Below are 20,793 nucleotides of genomic sequence, written 5' to 3' on the forward strand. Positions count from 1 at the left end.
GAGATGAAAACCCGAGTCGAAATTTGTTCTTCCCTTTCTTTCGACACTTACATTACAGAGTTTCTTTCTCTATTCAAATCACGTTTTAATATTTTATAAAAAAATATTAAATATAAAATTGTTACGAACAAAAGAATTTATTTGGCTATTGAAGCAAACACATTTATTTGGGTGTGTATTATTTTTTAATCCGTTTATTAGAAAACTATAACATTAACGTTTTCGACCTTTCAATTAGGTCCTTCTCAAATGTATGTAAAAATCTTAGCAATTATGTGTCGCTGAGTGCTGATCGTCCATGTTGCACGAGCAACACTTTACAAGAGTGAAAACGCGACTGAGTCGCACTTGTAAAGTGTTGGTCGGGACTGCTCGTGCAACATGGACATCCACGATCAGCACTCAGCGACACATAATTGCTGAGATTTTTACATACATTTGAGAAGGACCTAATTGAAAGGTCGAAAACGTTAATGTTATAGTTTTCTAATAAACGGATTAAAATAATACACACCCAAATAACTGTGTTTGCTTCAATAGCCAAATAAATTCTTTTGTTCGTTACAAAATTTCTGAAGCTACACTCATCTTTACATAATAAAATTGTATTATTTTAACGATCTGAAATCGAAAAAGATTCCAAACTTCAGATTCGAAAGAAAGGAGGAACAGAATTCGATTGGGGGGAAAAAAAAAACAAAACGAACAAACGAATAAAGTCGTCCTTGCGCGGAAATCCCAAAGATCCGAAAAAAATAGCATCACAAGCACACGCTTTCCGGACAAATTAGAATTATCTCAAAATCAAAAAAAAAAAAAAAAACCTTGTGGACAGTTTTTTTACTGAGACGATCATCAGTGTATGAAAACTAACTGCTCGTCTTTCGCCTGCTGCTTACGCGATCGCGACACATCTCGGAGGGGGGGGGGTTACATCTCGTTTCATTCCCCGTTTTTCTTTCACGCACCTGTTGTGCCGACGCGACTCGACTCTGACCTCAGCATCTGCCGCTTCTGATTAAGTCGAGCACCTTCGTGCCTGGGCGCCACAGACTTGCCTCGCTCTCTCTCAGCTTTTTTGATCGCTTTGATCGCGTCCATAAAAGATTCACGAGGAGGACTCGCGAAGACGGCGGTGGAGACGCGCGTTGCTTGCCTCCCCCCCGCCTTTTGAGACGACACGAACTCGATCAGAATTCGATACCGCCGCATTCGCGCGTTTCTTGCCTCGCGAATCTAATCCCTTATGGTTGTCTATATATATCCTTATTATCTCCGTTTCCTGTTTGCCAATCCCGCGTTCGGTCATTCGGGCGTTCTTTCCAATCGCGCGAGAGCCGGGATGACACGTTTCTTCGTGTTGTGACCCGCAGAGTCCGCAGAGCGACAGTAGCAGCAGTTCGCGATCGGCGGAGTCACCCATGTCGTCGGTTCAGGTGGACCCCATGGCGGCGTCCGTGGTCGCTGCCGCCCTCAGCGGCACTTATCCCACCTTACTACCCCAATGGTGCTTACCGCCGAGGGAGGCGCCCCTCGTCGGGGTGCATACCCACCAGGACAGCGCCGCGGCGGCCGATCAACCGCTCGATCTCTCGGCCAAACCCGGAAGAACAACTCAGGTAAGTTGTCGAGATGCTCTTCTGTAGGCGCGCGCACTTCTTCTTTTTCACTTCGGCTTCGTCATTTTTTCTGTCTCATTTGACGTTTCTCATTTGTCATTTGTTTTCGTTTGAATGAAGGATTGTACGAGCGAAAATAACGATTTGCGCACATATAATTTTTCCAGTAAAAACTTAACTGTCTCTCTCTTTCTCTCTCTTTCATTCTCTCTCTCTCTCTCTCTCTCTCTCTCTTTCTCTCGACGATACGCGATTATTTTCTTATTTTACACGAGACTCGTCGCTGTATTAACGCGTATATTGCCGAAGATGTAATTCCTCTCATATAGTATTGTTTTATTAGAGCTTTATTAGTCGTGTCATTGACTAACGCTGACGTCTGAGTAACTAAGCTGTACGCTTGTGTGATAATATCAGTTTTTATTTTTTTATTTTTTTATTTTTTTTTTTTTTTGTTTTGTTTCGTTACGTCTCTCTCCTCGGTCGTTTCTCGTATTAAATGTCGTTATCCATTTGTCTGTTCAGGACACGAACATATCTCTACTGGAGCAACAGAAAATACCTCTGAGGATGCCGACAGGCATCGATCCCAAGAGCATCCTCAAGTAAGTAACGTTTGTTTTTTTTGTTTTTGGGTTTTAAATGCGATTTCTCAAAAAACAACGAAACGGCGTGGAAAAATCTTTTTTTTTTTTTTTTTTTTTACTTTTTGTCGACCGATCGACCATCTCGACTTGTCAAATCAAACGCGAACAATAAACTCGCGACACATCTCGCTGCGCATTTAATTCAAATTGCATATTCTCTGTGTTATTCATCGAAGTAATCGATCAACGGTAATAAAATTCGAACGAAGGAAATTAAAAACTCTGATAAACACAACTCAATCGATGAAAGTAAAAAATTGCAACAAAACTGTGAAAAAAAAAAACTCTTTGCAATTGTGCTCTCGCGTCAAAAATTTGATTTCCTGCGTTTAAACGAAACTCTCTATGTTTAATTTGAAAATTTTCACTTTTGCAAATTTTACTTTTTTGCATCGGTAAATTTTGAACACATGGTAACGTAAGCGTCTGCATCGCAATGGTGGTATAGCGTAAGAACGACGACGTTCTTTAAAGCGCGTTTTGGAATAAGTAAAAAAAAAAAAAAAAAAAAAAAAAANAAAAGGAAAAGAAAAGAAAAGGAAAAGAGTTCAAGTAGCAGAAGCGAAACGAAAGCAAATGGCAAAAATCGCATCCCGAAGAGGGAGTATTCGGGCACGACGGCAGTTCTTCTCGACGTGGAAAATCGTCGCGCGCCAACGACGACGACGACGACGTTTCGCTGTTATCGCTTGCAGCTCGCTTTACACCTCGAGGCGAGCCGCGCCGCGCTGATACCGAATATATGCATTCCGTACGTACCGAACGACGAGGAGGAAAAGAAAAAAAAGAAAAAAAAAAAAAAAGAGAATACGATCCGCGATCGCATTCCGTAGCGAACGTTCCTCGTGATCGAGTGGGCCGTTTAAGCCGGGGCCGGGCGTTTCGATAAGGCGTCGATTAAAACGCCGCCGGCAAACACGACTTTCAAAAAATCGCGAAACTGACAGCCAGTCGATCCGGAATGCCGTCGCAATTAGGTGCCAATCACCGAGACCGGGGGCATAACCGTGATTTATCTCCCTCGTAAAGACGTCATACGCGCGACAAACGGAGGGGAATCCCCCGTATCGTTCTCCGAATGACATTTGTTCGGAGCCCGATCCGAGTTTTCGCGTTCCGCCGCGCGCGCGCGCGCGCGCGCTGCAAAACGCGACGTTTTCGGATATCTGCTACACTACAAAAAAAAAATATATTAGACGCGACGGAATCTATTATTTTTGTGCATCTCACACACACGTGTGTGTGTGTGTGTGTTGTTGTTGTTGTTGTGTGTGTGTGTGTAATCTCGGACAAAAATCAAATCTTCATATACTATTTTTTTTACTAAAAGCAGAGATATAACAGCACTTTTGGTTAAATAATTCCTTCTGTCAATTTTTTCTGTGTCGTGTAAATAAATAATTTTCAACTTTTTTCCACAAACGCGATATTTTTTTTTTTTTCGCAATTCCAAACTATCGCTGTATATCGCGCGCGTGTGTGTGTGTTGTGCAGAAATAATGATATAATCTAAATAAAGTTTCTAAAGAATTTTATGCGCGCGCGTCAGGCAACAAACAACGTCGCATCAGATACCCGATAATAATAATAATACGTCGGCGAACTGTCAATTAATATCCACATTGGATTGTGTGCGCCGGTTCGAAAAGGTAAAAAAACTGATACTTGACGGCGATTTATAAATCAATCTTCAGAAATTAAACTCGTACTTTGCTCGCTACTGTCATCGTCGCGCTTATTATTCTCGCGCAAGTGTGCACTTATTTCGAACTTGCATGTTTGTCTTACTGAAATGATAATCGATCGTTGTGTATCGTGTGAGAATTAATGATTTTCTTTCTCTCTTATCGTCGCTTATTATTTTACAAATCGTACTACGTCCGAGCGCGTGAAAAGTAAAACACGGTTGTTCTTTGTATATTGAGAAAATGTCGCTTGTTCTTCGATCGAACTCTCGCTGATGAACGGATCGCGCGATTCTCGTACGTGTAAATGTTTGATGCATTTCGCGCGGTGCGAAACTGTTTTAAACTGCGCGACAAAATTTCGTTGTAACGCGTTTGCAACAAGCAGCAGCTATCCAAATCATGATACAATCCGGCCGAACTTTTTCAACCCTTTGAACTTTAAACTGCTACACGTCCGCCAACGCACGTACCACGATAAATGCATAAACAATGCGTTTCGCACTGTATCGATGCAACTCGGTCTCTCTCTCTCTCTCTCTCTCTCTCAATTGCGAAACATGACAGAGCAAAAATTTCGTGAATCCACTCGCGCGTTCAAGTAAGTAATAACAAAAAGAACAAAAATTTTATATTATGTGCTTTGTTTTGTCTTGGAAAAATGTTGAGAGAATAAACGTTATCGCGTTAGTTCGAACGGGTGGAACTCTTCAATTATATCGATCATTCGCAGAGAAATATCGCGTGATTCTTGAAAAATAAAACGTATCGCGGTTCGCGGGCCAATCGCGAATGCTTGAGGCATTCTCAGAGGCGTGCGTTGCCCTCGTGTTTTCGCTGATTTCCCCCCGCGAAACACATTTTGCGCGTCAAATTTTTATCGTCGTCTATTATTAGTCCATCGTAATCTGCACCTCCTGACACATCGAAGACGCGGAGCACTCTTCGCGCGCGTTGCATTACGAAGAGCGTAAAGAGAGAACTGAAACTCGAGAAGGAAAAGAGAAAGAACATAGAAACGGGATAGGAAATGCGAGAACGAAACAAGTTGAAGAGAGAAGAAAGATCGGAAAAGAAAAGAAAGAGAAAAGCGAGAGAGAGAGAGAGAGAGAGAAAGAGAGAGAGAGAAATCGCTTCGACGCATGTGCGATGACGTAATTAGCGATAAGATAGTTCGGCAAAACTGTGCGAGTCGAAATCAAAGGCAAATTCAGATACAAAAAAATTTATTAAAAACAAGTAAAAAGACTCAATTATTTTAGGTACTGTTAAATATTTTATTTTTTAATATTTTTCTAGTCACTCTTATATATATATATATAAATAATAATAATAATAAATAATAATAATAAAATAATAATCAATGCACATGTTACTGTTTTCGAATTAAATTCAATTTTCTTACTGAGACGATGGCTATATATATACGCAATCAGAATTTTTTCACATACTCGCATAGATACATAAAAAATTTTATCGAAGGTTCGTGTAATGAGAAAAATGCAAAACCAGTTGATTAGGTACATCTAAGGACACGTGTATCTTTATCTTTCTCAAGTCGCGAACAAAATTAGACGTACAGAGTTTGCACTTGCGCGTCCGCGATACTGAAAAATAGCCGCAATAAAACCAGAGACAGGGATATATACTGAGGTAAAACCGGTTCGTAGAAGGCTTTGAAGGAGAAGGTTCGCTTGGCCAAAGCGGTATTGACGCCGCCGTTGCGAAGGACAAGATTACGACTATCTAGTTCGCGATTGCGTGAGTCTTGTGATTTATGCGAGAATTTTACAAAACCACCGAACCAGTCCAGTTTGATCGAACTTTCAGGCTTCCGGCTTCGTGTTGCATATAAATGTTGATGATACTTGTTTTTGCTGCTCGGTTCAGATCAATTTCTCATCATAAAGATGTCGCACGTTACACGAGTTTTATTTCTTAAATTTATTAATCTATCCGCGCGACTTTTGATTTTTATGAATTAACGCGTAAATAAAATTTTATAAATAAAACGGCAACAGTCGAAATTTAGCGTCTACATTGAACTTCAATTTTTCTTTTTTTATGTAGGAGTAAGAGAGAAAGTAGATCCTACTTTGACGCTGCTATACGTTCGAAATTTCCTTTTTTTCTGCTAAAGTTTTAAAGTTGGGTTCAATTCTCAGATCAGGCTGCGCATTGCAGGCTCTGATAGGCTCAAAATAGGTTCTGATAGGTTCAAAGTAGGAGTAAGAAAAAAAGTAGATGCTACTTTGACGCTGCTACACGTCCGAAATTTTCTTTTTTCAAAAATTGAGGTTCAATGTAGACGCTAAATTTCGACTCGGTATATTTTTCTCACCGATCAAAAATAATGCACGAATGAAAAATCAAATTCTCTACCGCTCTATAAAAGTTGAGCCTTGCTTAAAAAAAAAAAAAAAACAAAATATTCTCTCGACGATATATAAAAGTTTGATATTTTCTGCGCTTAAGAAATATACGTGCGACGAATTTAACGAAAATGCGCAAATAATTACTTTTCCCTCCTCGTGGAACGTTGAATCTGCGCGTCGAAACGCGACCGAGTTTCCGACGATGTTGAACGTGTGAGGCGTATCGTCGCGTAAAACCGCAGACGAGTCGACAAACAAAAATCTCAGATAAATCAGCGCCGGTCGATGACTGACGTAGCGGGATTTATCCCGGGAGGCTAACGTCGGTCGAAATGCACTTTTTATCAGCGACGCAGGTCGACGAACTTGCAGAGGGGGCTCCCGGTGTACACGCGAGCGGGGGTGGGACGATGAAAGGGGAGTTTGCGCTGATGATTCCTTACGCCTAATCTTATCGTTGCGCTCTGTGACAAATTACACCGGCCCGATACTCATCGTCTTCGTGCCACGTCTCAAGTTCTTTTATGTATGTTGCAAGAGAGCGCGAAATATTATTAACAATTACTTCCACGCCAAAAATTGTTCCCGTTTGCTTTTTGTTTTTTCTCTCATATTCGGATCAAAATTGCAAATAACACGTTATCGAAACATGTGAAAAATTGATTATTGCACACTGAGAGAACGATAGGAGAAACTTCAATTTGCGTTTACTTTGCTTTGAATTTTATTACCGCGAAATTGAATAATAAATAATTCGTTTAAGTTGTAAATTTTGACGTTTAAATTGACAACAAAAAAAAAAAAAAAATGCTCGTAAGAAGTTTGACGTCACAGACGCATTAGAGAAGTGTTTTATAACAAAACAACTGCTTTGCAATTGTAATGTGTTTTTGAAACTATAGCTACGTGACACTAAAATTTATGATAGTGATAAAAAGAGAAAATTCTAGTAAAAAGAACATCAAAGTTATTAAGAATCGCGCGCTAATCTCGCGACGATGCTTAAAAGTGATGATGTGCGTTGTTTTAATTCGCCGTCTCTTTGACGTAAATCTTATCTCCATAATGTAAATATCGAAAATATGCATTTGAAAATACGCAAATGTTCCGAGAACATAACAAGTTTTTTTTTTCTTTTCTGGAAAAACTGGTTGCAGAGACAGAGTTCGATCAAATTGCAAAAAGTCTCGACGTATATAAATCTTTCAATCTGACCGCTTAAAAAAAAAAGAAAAAAAAAAACTTAATTTGCATTGACTCAGTGTCGCGCGAAGCCGAGATCAAAGTTGCACGGATTCGCGCAGTTCGAGCACGACGTCAAACACGTGTTAGACGTCGAAACCAGTCACGTGGTCTCGTTTAATGCGAATCGTCTCTTGGGTTAGTCCGGTAGACGCGCGAGAGCACACGTGAGCTTGCATTACGAGGAGAAGCGACAGAGAACCTGACTTTGTTATGAGATTCGCAGCTTGAGGGAGTATCGATCACCACCTATTGGCCAAACGATTAGCAAACCACGGTCTTCTGATCCCTTATGCTTACGGCGATATTCGCAGCGAGATGTTCGAAGATTGAGATTGTCTCACGGTTGACATCACCACGATTAGATAATATCTATTTAAACAACGTTTTATTTTTTTTGTTTTTTTTTTGCATCTGCCTGTCAGACGGAAAGTCAACCATTTTGTAGAATATTTTAAAGATTGTCTGATGTGTAATAATGTTGAACGACAAATTTATGATGTAAACTATGCGTGTTACGAGAGCTTGTACACTCATTAAAAAAAACTTGTCTCACAATAATCGCAAACGCGGAAAATCCGCGTGAGATATAAAAATAAATTTTCTTCTAACAGGCAATCTCGATAAAACCGACATTTTTTTTCCGTTACGAGATATCTCTCGATTTTTACACACATCGAAAAAATTATATTCTCGTAAGTAGAAGATTTTATACTTGAAAAATCTTCTTAAAGATTTTAGATGATATTCTTCTGAAATTAAGAATATATTCTTTATTTAAGAATATAGTCCTTTTCGATAGTAAGATATATATGTTTTTTTTTCTATAGAGGCTTTTTATATTCTAATCAGTATATATTCTTATCAATATTACTATTTAGAGGATTTTCCTCTTAAAATAAGAAACTCTTGTTGGCGCCTATTTTAGTATAAAATATACTTAAAGTAAGTGGGATATCTCTCCTCAAAACAAGAATACAATTTTTTCGGTGCACAAACAAGTAGAGATGCCAATAACTGGAAAAGAACTCGAACTCCTCGAACTCTCCTCGAGAGAGATTCGTCTATTTTGCTTGATTTATTTCTATATGTAATTTTGCAAATTACACACGGACAGTTCTCAGCTAACGTCAAATTGCAGACAAAAAAAAGAGCATCGAATACTGACGCGTCCGGTGTATATAACGTTGATTAACGCTGTTTCAGCTCGTACCGCGCGAAACCGCGAATGACCGGACCGGTTGCGGCCGCGGCGGCGGCGGCGGCGGCGGCTGCGGCTGCGGCAGGCGTCGGTGGTGTTCCAGTGGTGGGTGCCGGGGGCGGCAGGAGAACTTATACCGAGGAAGAGCTGAAGGCCGCCCTCAATGACATCCAGAGCGGCAAGCTCGGCACGCGGAGGGCGGCGGTGATCTACGGGATACCTCGTAGCACCCTGCGCAACAAGGTCTACAAGCTCGCGATGGAACGCGAAAGGGAATCCCTGACTAGCACCCATTCACACCCTCACGAGCCCGGCGCCCCAGCCACCACCACCACCACCATCACCACCACCACCACCACTACTACTACAACACCACCAAATACGACCCAAAACGCCTCCGCGACCACTCCGCCCCCGCAAGTGGACGAGGTAGGTTTTGGGGACAGAAAACGAGAAGATTAAGTAGACAGAGAAAAAATATGTCTCTTATAAGAGGGAGAGAGAGAGAGAGAGAGAGGGAGAGAAAGGGAAACAGAAAGAACGAGAAAGAGAGAGAGAGAGAGAGAGCAGAAAGAGAGAAAGAGAGCGAGAGTGGGCGAGATGCAGAGAGCGGGGGGTTGGAAAACGTGCCATCGACACGTGCCGAAGTACTCCGTCGGTCTTTTACGCGTGTCGGGGAGAAAAGACGAGGATGCAAATTGGCAGGCAGCGACGGGCTGTGAATCTCGTGAGGGAATAATGCGACGAGACGTTTTACCACCGAAATGGCTACCGAAGCGACGCGCAAAGATGTCCTCGTCGAGTCTTCTTCTTTTTTTTTTTTTTTTATCTGTACGAGCGCCTGATGTAATATTATGGACTCTTCGTTTTTTAGTATAGTACATCTTTTTTTCATTATTTGCGGATTATACTTACAGCGAGAAAATAATAACTTACGTGCGTGAGCAAGAAAAATATAATTATAAAATTGTTTAAAATGGAAATATATATATATGTATGAATCAGATCTTCGATCCGTGTGTGCGAAAAAAAAGTGCGGAAAGTGTTCAACGTAATAAGAAGCGGAGAAAAATATCTGTACGGATTTTTATCTTACTTTTTTTTTTTTTTTTTTTTTGACTTGACGTCAAATCAGGAAAATTGCGAATCAAGGATTTAGAATAATAATTTTTTATTCGCACATTGCGATTAACTAAGTTCTAAGATAAACATTCGCGTGCGTAATGGGATAGAAATTTCTACGGATTTTTTTTTTTTTTTTTTTTTTTTTTTTTTTTTTTGACTTGACGTCAAATCAGGAAAATTGCGAATCAAGGATTTAGAATAATAATTTTTTATTCGCACATTGCGATTAACTAAGTTCTAAGATAAACATTCGCGTGCGTAATGGGATAGATTTCAACGGTAAAATGCGCGTACGTGTATCGATCGAAGATGTTATATATTTACAAGCTCATGGTGTGTTAAAAAATATTATATCAGGCACTTGTGAAATCTCGATATCTATCTGTGGAATGTGTTCGCGAGTTCGACGGTACAATTTTCCGTTTTGATTCAAATGGCCGATATTACCGCGCGGAGGAACGCAGAAGGATGGGAAACCGAACGATGCACAAGGGAGATTTCTCGGCGGTAGAATTCGCGCGCGCGAATACATACCGTCCATTTTGTAATACCTAAGTGTGGTTTTGGTTTAGGAAGAACGAACGAAGCTTCCCCAAAACATACCTCTCGCACGGCGATCGTGGATCTCGCGTGGACCCGAGAGCTCGCGTCTCGTGTATCGCGAAATGACACTCTGTGGTCGTCTGTGAAATTCAGACTCGGTCGAGTTGTTCCGGACATTTCTTGATTGTTATATAACTTTAATCTAATTTCCCAAACGGGTTATGAGATTTTTTTTAGTAACAATTTTATGTCTTTTTGTCGAACATTCCGCACTTTCCGATGTGTCAAATTTTATTAGGTCTACCGGAAAGTTCTGTCCGATTTTGGAATAAAACAAAACACCAATTTTTCTTACCGTCAATAAATCTTTATTAAATAATATAATTGCCTACGTCAGTATGTATACATTAAGTGATAAAAAATAGAGAGGCACACATGCGCCAAATAAACATGTGCTTAAACGTGTCGAAACTTGTTGTGATAGAAACGGACAGAACTTTCCGGTAGACCTAATAATTTTTCGCCACGCCGCGTGTTACATGTTAAAAGATGTAAAAAAATTAATAATAATTTACGTACGTATATTGAGGAAAATTGATTTTCTAAATTTTGCGCTGACAAAAATTAGATAATAAAATGTGTGTAAATATATATCGATCCAGTCTGAAAAAAAAATAAAGCGACGACAACCCGTGTCTTTTGTTTCGGTGACTGACCGAAGTCAGTTTCTCCCGAAGCTGAAGAAAATCATCGACGAACGCGGTCTACGCGCGGCTCCAAACCGCGGTCGCCGTGATTGCTCAAGTAGTGTCCAGTGTGTTTTTGCATGGGCTGTTTTTAACTTTTTTTTTTTTATCTCACTATTTGTAGTTTAACACACGGCAACTTGGTGTCCGCGAGGTTGCAAGACTCGAGGTAAGTTTTTTTTAGGAAGGACCCGCGTCGCGTGCGAGACGGGACGAGAAGAGGATCTTTTACCGGGCTCGATCTTCCTCTCGTCCTTTGATCGACGCTTTGTCTCGGAATTCCGCGTCTCGGAATTCATATGTGAATGTTCAACGCTTCTCGGACCTCGACACTGCATCCTCGATGTGTCGCGCATATATATATATATGTATATATATATATAACAACCCTATCCGCGCGCGTTAGAGAAGCGAGACGTCCAATCAAATAATTGTTCCGAAATAGGCGGATCGCAATTTCAGTTGCGCGAAACGCGCGCGCCCCGTCATGCATGAAACAGTCGCGCGATCGAAGATTACGGCGGATTAAACACGACCCGATTTAATCCTCATCATCTGATAGTGTCTTTTGCCTTAATTCTCGATCTGATTGCGATTAATTTCGCTTAGCGTGCGCAGAGAGATCGATCCGCGTTTTGTCGAGAATTTCTAGAACATTCGAATGAAAGAACTTTCGATTTAATTTTGCAAAAATATTAACACAATTATTGTTTCTTTTTTTTTTTTATTTTCGCAATTAACAACAGTATCAGAATTTTATTTTGACTCCATAGAACAGCATTCTTGTTAAGACAAACACGCGAACGAGGTGGAAAACATTGTCACGAAATATTGCGAGATTAAAATTCGGGTCGTTTTGTTGCACGTAGTCGATAAACAAAAAATTTGTCTTTGTCGCATCGTAATTTGCTTTCGAAAATCATAATTGCATGGCACGATTTGTTCGTTTATAGATGTTTTAATAAGCATTATGTTAAAACAAAAAAAAAAAAGAACCGCCGGCCGAGCTTCGTCTCGAGCATGAACACCATTTGAACGTTAGTTTGCGGTACAAGCTTGTCGAGCTCGTAAGCACGGTCTGTATGCACGGTTAGAGTCTCGTTTTTTTTTTTTTTTTGGTGTCTGCGTTTCGTGCGATCGCGTACCGCGTGTGTTTGTGTAACGTAACAACCATCATCATAGAAGGTTGTTGCTTCACTTTTAGCGCGATGCATGCCGCCTTTAAACGAGTCCCGAGGGATCTCTGCACTTAAATTCCGAGTGTAGCTCGTCGAAACGCACGTCAAAGATAAGTTTGACTCTCCCACGCGAAGTTTGCTCTCTTTTCTTTCTATCGAGGGGAGACTGGCAAGGAAGAAAAAAAAAAAAGGGAAAATAGACGTCTGTCGTCTGCGCGAGCGCATCGAAAACAGTTTCGCGTAAAAATACTTGCCGCTTCGTCGAAAAAAAAAAAAAAAAACAAACAAATGCCGATTAGCAAGCTCTCCTGCATGGCGCTTGGCTATTCCGCTGCTCGATCGTGAAATATGTATACCGAGTGCTTTGCGTAAAGTGACCTGGTCTCTATATTCTAAAGAAAGTATTGAAAAAAAAAAGTAAAAAAGAGAAAATTAAATTTTTTACGAAATAAATTAACACTCTGTACGTTGTCAAAATTATAAAAGAGTTCAGAGGATTTTCGAGATTGTTAAAATATTCTCTCGAAATATTTTGCGAAAATTAACATACACTACTTTTTACACGAAACATACAACGATCTAGAGCCGAAATTCCTTTCTTTTTGTGCTCGTTACCGTTTTAATACTTTTTTTTTGTTTTTTTTTTTTTGTATAAATACGCAATGCATACACGGTTGCTCTACGGAAAACACTGCGTGTGTATTTACATGGACAATTGAGACCACGTATACACGATACAGATACTCGTACACTCGAGACACACACCTCTTGACGAAGCACCTCTTGAACACGAAGTTGTCATTAACGAGCAAATAATGATCAGTAATGATCATCGGTGATAAAGAAAGCACTGCTTCTATTTATGTCCCCACGGGGACGCGAAGTGGAAGCTTTTACTTTCTTCAAGAGGACAACTTGACTGTGATCTGCAATTTAGATTGTTGCTCTTTCACAAGAGAAACGAGAGTACGCAGAAAAAACGCTAGAAGAGATGTTTTTAACAGGTGGACGACAAAGAACTATCCGGCGCGGAAGAGGAGAAGGAAGTCGAGAAGGCCCTGTTGAAACCTTTGCTGTCGTTGGAGGATCTTGTCAGGTTCTCCGCGCTCGAAGGAACCGGCAGCGATTCCCTTAGGAACCTGCTACAACGGGGTCACGAGGCGGGAACCGAATGGCCGGGATTGGAACACCCGAACATCGGTCCTTACATTCAGAAGATGTTGGCCGCCGCCGCACCAATGGGTAACAAGAAAAAAAAAACTTCATTTATTAAGAAATTTTTTATACTTTTACACTCAAGTTGAAATCTTTGAATTTTTTATATTTCTTTACTTGAATTTTAAACTTTAAATTTTCGTACTTTTTTATATTCGAGATAGTATTTTTTTTTTATTCTGGTTACAACGCATTGATTAATACAATTTTGGTTGGTGATACACACACACATGTGTGTGTGTGTGTGTGTAAAAGTAGTTGCGCAAAAGAACTATTCACTAATTTTAGCGTCGGAGATTTGGGTCATTTCTGACAATTACTGCGTTTATTTTATCCACAAACCGAGCAGCCAATCCGCGCCAAGAAACAAAAGCCGAAAAGTATATTACGTCGCGATAGGACTTCTCTAATCGATAGAGAAGCCCAGACCGGTTAGAGCTAGCCAGTTAGCGCTTGCCGATACATTTTTTGTCTTGAAAGACTACTAACTGCTCTGAGTAGCTTAAATTCGTAACTCGGAGTTATTGACAAACGTTCGAAGAAGAAACCGAGAGACAAACAAAGACAAAAAATATATATAGTTTTGTTACAGTCGTTTGGAATAACGTTTCTTGCTAAGTCAAATAATTTATTTACAATTTCGTTTGGATATGTAACGAATAATATTTTTCGATTATTTCGTCAAATATATGTGTATACATATATATATATATATATTCAAGCACATTCTCTGCATAACATCTTGCAAAACGGCCCAAACAACCCGATTTGAATTTAATTAATTCGTTATTTTAATATTTTTCGAATTCGCAGGCTTAGAGACGCCGAACTATCGCATACCGGACGTGGTGAGAAAGCTGATGACCGAGGACAAGAGGCTGAACAAAAATGTGAACGGCGATCAGTCGCAACCGCACCAGCAGCATCATCATCAGCAACACCATCCCCTCGCGGCGCATCAGCAGACCCAGTCGCAGCAACAGCAGCGTACGTCCCTGTCGAACGACGATTTCAATCCTAACATCGAGGAGGAGGCCAGCGACAGTGCTCAGGGCAGAGCGATACTGAAGATTCCGTCCTACAAGCCCGCCAGCACGCCGGGCTGTTCCAGTAAGAACGGCGAGCCGACTTCCGCCGCATTTGCTCAGGGCTTCGCGACTGCGGCCTCGAGTCCGAGTCTTTTGGAGCGAGCCAGTCCAGCGTTCTCCGGCACCAGCAGCCCTACAAACTCGCTGGTTGGCAAAGCGGTAGCCGTTAACTTCCGCGACGTTATTGCCAAGAGCATAAGCGTTAAGTTCCAAGAGGGCCAGACGCCTGGCGCGGCTGGCATGCCAAGTTGCCAACCGGCCGGCGTAGTTCCGCCTCAGCAGGTTGGCAGCATGTTGACCGATCCGAGTCCGTTCAAAAGGGGCCGTTATACGCCCCCGCAACCGCCACAACAGCAGCAACCGCAAACGCCGCAGCAACAGTCGCAACAGCAGCAGTCCAAACAACAGGCGCAGGATGCGAACAAACCGAAGCCGGGTACAGGCGGCAAAGGCACAAGGCCGAAACGCGGCAAGTACAGAAATTACGACAGGGACAGCCTCGTTGAGGCGGTGCGCGCGGTCCAGCGCGGCGAGATGAGCGTTCATCGTGCTGGCAGCTTTTACGGAGTTCCGCACTCCACCCTTGAGTACAAAGTCAAGGAGCGGCATCTCATGAGGCCGCGAAAGAGGTAAATTTTTGCGAAAAGTTTTTTTCGAAAATTTTATTCTTCGACAATATTAATAGATAAATCAGGAGCTACAACATTTCTTTGTTTGTTTGTTTGTTTTTTTTTTTTTTTTTTTTTTTAACGCAGGGACCAGAAGCAACCGGACGACAAGTCGAAGGAGACAGCGACGACGGCGACAACCGCGGCTGCGGCGATGCGACCGAGCGCTGCTGGCGTTGACAAGAAGCCGCAGCTGAAACCGCAAAAGCCTTTCACGCCGCCGGGCGGCATACCGGGTCCAAACGGATTGAAGATGTCACCGTTTATGGAGGGTATGCCCCACCTGCCGTTCGGGCCATTTAACTTCTGGAACCCGACGCCCTTCATGCCCGCCCCGTTTATGGGTGGCGCGCCAAACGTGCCGATTCTGCCAGAACAATACTTCGCGTCGCAGAGAATGCGCGGATTGCAGGAACAACAACGAAACGCGGCTATAGTGCAGCAGCAACATCAGCCACGAGACCGGGACGGAGTCGGCGTATCCGGAACGGCGGACGCGGCTGGCACTTCGAACTCACGGGGCGCATCGATGTCGAAAGTTACGCGCGAAATGGCAGAGATCTACGATACGCCCGGGGCGAACGGCAGTTTTCTGGACAATCTGATCAGGTCGAGCCTTGAGACGGGCATTCCAAGGGACCAGCGGGCGGCGATGGCGGATGCGAGAAACCAGCAGTCGTCGTCGTCGTCGTCGCAGCAGCAACACCCGGAAACGATGAGCAGCAAAGCGCTGATCGACCAGCTCTGCAGAAACTCGAGGAGGACTCCGCTGCCGCGGATTGCGCAGGATAGCAGCGAGGACGAAAGTTATCGAGGACCAGCGGGCAGAATAGTGCCCGAGAGGCCAGAGCGCGTGCCCACGGTCGATCTTAGCCCTTCGCCCTCGGAGAGAGGTCGCACGGAGGACGGCAGCGACCGGCTGACGTCACCGCCAACACCCTTGTCCATAACCCGTGCGGGCAGCAGGGATGAGGATAGCACCCGTGACTCGCGCAGCAGCAGAGAGCGCGAGGTTCACAACGGCCAGGAGGATCGTGATCGGAAGCAGCAACCTTTGAGCCTGCAGCAGCAACCGACACAGCTGACTAACCACTACCCAGACATACACAACCTCTACGCCGTATCAACTGACAAAAAAAGTGCCTGTGATAGTAAGCTTATAGTAGATCATTCGAGCCAGAAGACTCAGCCGCAGCAACAACAAAAGGATTACGCTGCCGTGAGCGGGCTGGTCGTGCAACTGCAGAGGGGCTACAACACCGCGAGCACCAGACCCGGCGAATCGACTAACAGCCAGCAGCCGGCGTCGGAGCAACGCGGCCCCACGCTCAGCATGGAGGACTCCGTAGAGCAGTAGACGACGAAAGTCAGTATCAGTTATCAGTAAAGTATACAAGTTATAACGAGTACAGTAAAACAAACAAACAAACAAAAAAAAAAAACAAACTCACACAAAGGACCTGTTATACAGTAAGCAAACCCACATTCCCGCCCAGATCTCTCCGCCATCTCTCACACGCACCGATCCCGTGCGCCTTCTTCGTAGTTGCGCGCCGCGAACGGGATTTCCCTTTGGCCCACAAAGATTTTTCCCAAAATCTCTCGCGCGAAAAATCTCACGCGCGTTTAATAAATGATCGACGATGTAACGCGCGTTCGAAAGATTGATACACAAGTGTAGGAAGGGAATCCTCAAATACGTTAGCGTCCAACATACGATAGCATCCCAACTTTTATCCCAACAGCCCTTGCTCCCCCATATTGACCTCTCCGTTTACAAATCGGAAGAATCCTCGTTGCGAGGCCAAAGTCTTAGTGCAAACGAAGGGGAGAACGAAAATGGCAATGCATGATGCTGAACCGACCGTAATGAAAAACAAAAAAAAAAAAAAAAACAAAACAAAGGAAGAAATAGAACTCACTGCGATTCCGCAAGTGTAAACGCGTACTCGCCGCGTACAAAAAAAACCCGCGTCCAGCTGGCCGCGGCCCGGCCGATCTGGGATCAGGCGCGCGCGTGCAGGAAATCCTTTCGAAAAAAAAAAAACCACGCGAAAGTTCACATTTCGAACCCGGAGTATACGGAACGAAATAACGGATATAAAAAAGGACACACGCGATATATATATATATATTCATCGTGCCGAGTATACTCACACACGCGACACGCTTTATAGCAGATTTATAATACACTACTGATCCAATTCTAAAAAAAAACTTTGTTTCTTACAATCCAGACATTCCAGCAGGACACACACGACTAATATATACACAAAAAAAAAGAAACACACACAACAGATCGACACACGCATTTAACATACAGACGTAAGTATACGTTAGTATACAAGAAAAAAATAAAACGGGGGGAACACGTAATGAGATACTTAAAGTGTTGCGCGTGTGCGCGCGTACGCGAAGCGTAAAAAAAGTATTGCGGTCGTATTGTTGACTGCGTTGTCATCATCAAAGGTTTCGCACCGCGCGAATCTCGAAGATTCTTCAATGAGGTCTTACTTATTACTCTTCACAATAGACGCGAGTTGAAAATTGATACATCCATATATCCGTTGGACATTCCGCGATCTATTGTGGACAGATCCGCGCTAGCACGTACTAGAGCACTTGTTGTTCACACAAGGTCGGGAGGGGGGAGGGGGTACGCGCAGACACACGTGCGACACAAAAAAAGAAAAAAACTTTAGAGCCGTTCGATGATTATTATTACGATTATTAATTAATATAATTGATCCACCCAGTATCATAATCGGTGGATTGACGACGACCGTCGAGGGTCGAAGAGAAGAAAAGAAAAGAAAAAAAAAAAAATGAACCGATGGAACAAAAATGCCGATGCGACAACATATTTTTTCCTCTATGAGTGTAAAACTATCTTAATGCAAAAGAAAAAAAATTCTTATTACCTACTATTAACACTACTTATCTCGTAAGGAGCGATACATAATTATATTAAGGAATAATATATTATATATACATATATTTTTGGTCATTACGAACGTGTGCGAATTGAGAGAAAAACGAGCCAAGGCTTTTGTTGGCGCGCGTAGGTGGGCGTTTTTTTCACGAGGCGACAATATTTCTAATAATCGCGGTTGTTTCGAGGTCGTTCGTTTCACGAACGCTTTCCCACGTTTCGGGGTAAGGTATAGGCGCACGGCAAGGAAAGCAAGCAGGAAGAGCCACGAGTGATAAAATATCGGAAAGCGGTCTTCGTTGTTGATTATTGTCCGCAAAGTCGAGCGATCTTTTTTTTTGTCCTAACAATCAATGCAACGGCACGTTCAAGATAAATGTCTACATCCGTTTATTTCTGGCTTTCGTTTTTATTTATACAAACGATATAGGTAAAGTGAGGGATTTCTGTGGAAAAAAAAAAAAAATATGTAGCACACCGCGAAAGGGTGTGTCTCTCTTTTTAAATACGTTTAATTATACTTTTTTAAACTGTTTTTTTTTTTTTTTAAAGAGATATACACAAAAGATTGTACGAACAAAAAGACGTAAAGTTAAATAAAAAGAAGATAATCTCTCGAATGTTTGTTTTTACGAGCAATTTGCAACGACGAAGTTCGCGATCTCTTTCGAGTTCCCGTGTCGCACTGTAATTATATGGACTGGAAAAAAATCGCGGTCCAAATTCGGGCTAAGCAAGAAAAATGCAAAAACGTAGCAGAACGTGGGACAATGTAATAAGGAGATTTCAAAAAAAAAAAAAGACAAAAAATTAAAAAAAAAAAGAATACAAAGAAGAAAGAGATACTGTTGCAGCGCGCGCACCCGCTCTCGATTCGGTTTTCTCCGAATATACCGAAAATGCAGACGTTTTTCTTAAAACGCGAGATATCCACTTTTTGATACGAATACAAATTTTCTACCGCGTAGAAGGGAAAAGAAAAAAAGAGAGAGAGAGAGAGAGAAAGAAAGAAAGAAAGAAAGAAAGAAAGAGAGGCTGCAGTTAGCGGCAACGCGAGCGGAGGTGGCGTTGTATCGTTTCTTCGCGAGGAAATAATAAAAGACTCACTCGAAAATCTTAGGGAATGTTTTAATCTCCGTTTTTTGTTTTCTCATCGGCTCCCGCGAGCGACATATTCATTGGGAACCAACTCGTCGTGACGCGTCGGAACGGATTTTTTTTTTTTAGAACGGACACTTCGAGAGAGGGAGGGGGAGGAGCATCTCTATCTCGTCCCCGACAGAGAGAACGGAATTTTCAGTAACGACGATACGAAATATCGAACGAATGACGAATCGACATTTCGAGCGCGGCCGCACGTCTCTCTCATTCGAGATTCTTTTTCGCGTATTCACGCGGTCGTGCACGTCCAATTAATTAAGCTCGCGATATATTGTGATACGAAGAACACATATCCGAGAGTTTTTTCGGATTATCGCGGTTTTTCGAAAAAAAAAAAAAAAAAAAATCGCTCGAGAGAAATTTCAAGTCTTGAGACATTTTCAAGTCTCGTATCGTGTGCAATTGTGATATATAATTACAAAAGAGAAATGAATAATCTCGTCAAAATTTATCTTTATTTTGACGGGATGTGAAATCGAAATAAAAAAAATTTGATAGAGACGACGATTATGAAAATAAAAAAAAAAAAATTTATTATAATTCCAACATAAAAAAACTTTCTCCGAGTTCGTCTATGTATATATATATGCGTTGAGAATAAAACTCTATTGAAAATTTGTAGATATATAAGTCTATATTTTGAATTTGTACATATATTTTTGGGACATATCTTTGCGATTGTCGAAGCGGTAAAGAAACTAAAAAATGAAAATTCTTTTATTTCTCAAATGAGTCCGAAAGAAACGTGCACGACCAATCGAGCTGTTTTCGTCGCATCTTTCTCGTTAAAATTACGTTTTTTCGTAGACGGATCCCCGCGAATCGCTGCAAAAAAAAAAGAGCGATTTCGTCATTTCGTTACTTATATAGCAGGCAGATCGTTGGACCAAGACGAAATCGACGGAGACGAAGGCCGGAGTAGGAAGGTTCGGAGGCCAGACGAACGCGAGAAAACGGCGACACAAAAAGAAAACGAAGAAAAAAAAAAACAAACAAACAAACTAAAAATGGTGCTGTAGTGCGGGCCAGGATTTCCTATGTTTCTCGCATAGTCGAGCGTAGTCGGGAGAACGACGCGAAAAAAAAAAAAAAAATAGAAAAGAAAAAAAACGAAAGTGTGTAAAAAAGAGAGATATAATAATACACAGAGCAGCGGCAAGAAACGAAAAAAGGATGATCCACACTCATCTCATGACTCTCTTTAAAAAGTAACGACTGAAAGACTCTAGGCTGTACATAAAGTATAAGGCATGTATGTTCGGTGTTTTAAAAATGCAAAAAAATTCCTTATTAACGCAAAAAAAATTATACTTACGAAAAAAAGTAAACCATATAAGCAAGGCTACTCTCTCGGTGTTTTTTGGAACT

At 41.9% G+C, this 20,793-nt stretch overlaps 1 protein-coding gene across 1 annotated transcript in view; it reads left to right on the forward strand.

Annotated features, from left to right (window-relative positions):
• The window catches only part of LOC109860186 (mushroom body large-type Kenyon cell-specific protein 1), a 44,580-nt gene extending 24,801 nt beyond the window's left edge, over positions 1–19,779 (forward strand). Inside the window, exons 4-9 of the mRNA XM_020439109.1 lie at positions 1,374–1,619; positions 2,145–2,224; positions 8,775–9,198; positions 13,366–13,603; positions 14,390–15,293; positions 15,420–19,779. Of these exons, the coding sequence (XP_020294698.1) occupies positions 1,374–1,619; positions 2,145–2,224; positions 8,775–9,198; positions 13,366–13,603; positions 14,390–15,293; positions 15,420–16,689 (3,162 nt within the window). The 3' untranslated portion in view covers positions 16,690–19,779. The remainder of the gene's footprint in view (positions 1–1,373; positions 1,620–2,144; positions 2,225–8,774; positions 9,199–13,365; positions 13,604–14,389; positions 15,294–15,419) is intronic.
• The last annotated feature ends 1,014 nt before the right edge of the window (positions 19,780–20,793 follow it).

This window comes from Pseudomyrmex gracilis, unplaced genomic scaffold, assembly GCF_002006095.1.
Source record: "Pseudomyrmex gracilis isolate BER0280 unplaced genomic scaffold, ASM200609v1 scaffold_342, whole genome shotgun sequence".
Classification (NCBI taxonomy): Eukaryota; Metazoa; Arthropoda; class Insecta; order Hymenoptera; family Formicidae; genus Pseudomyrmex; species Pseudomyrmex gracilis.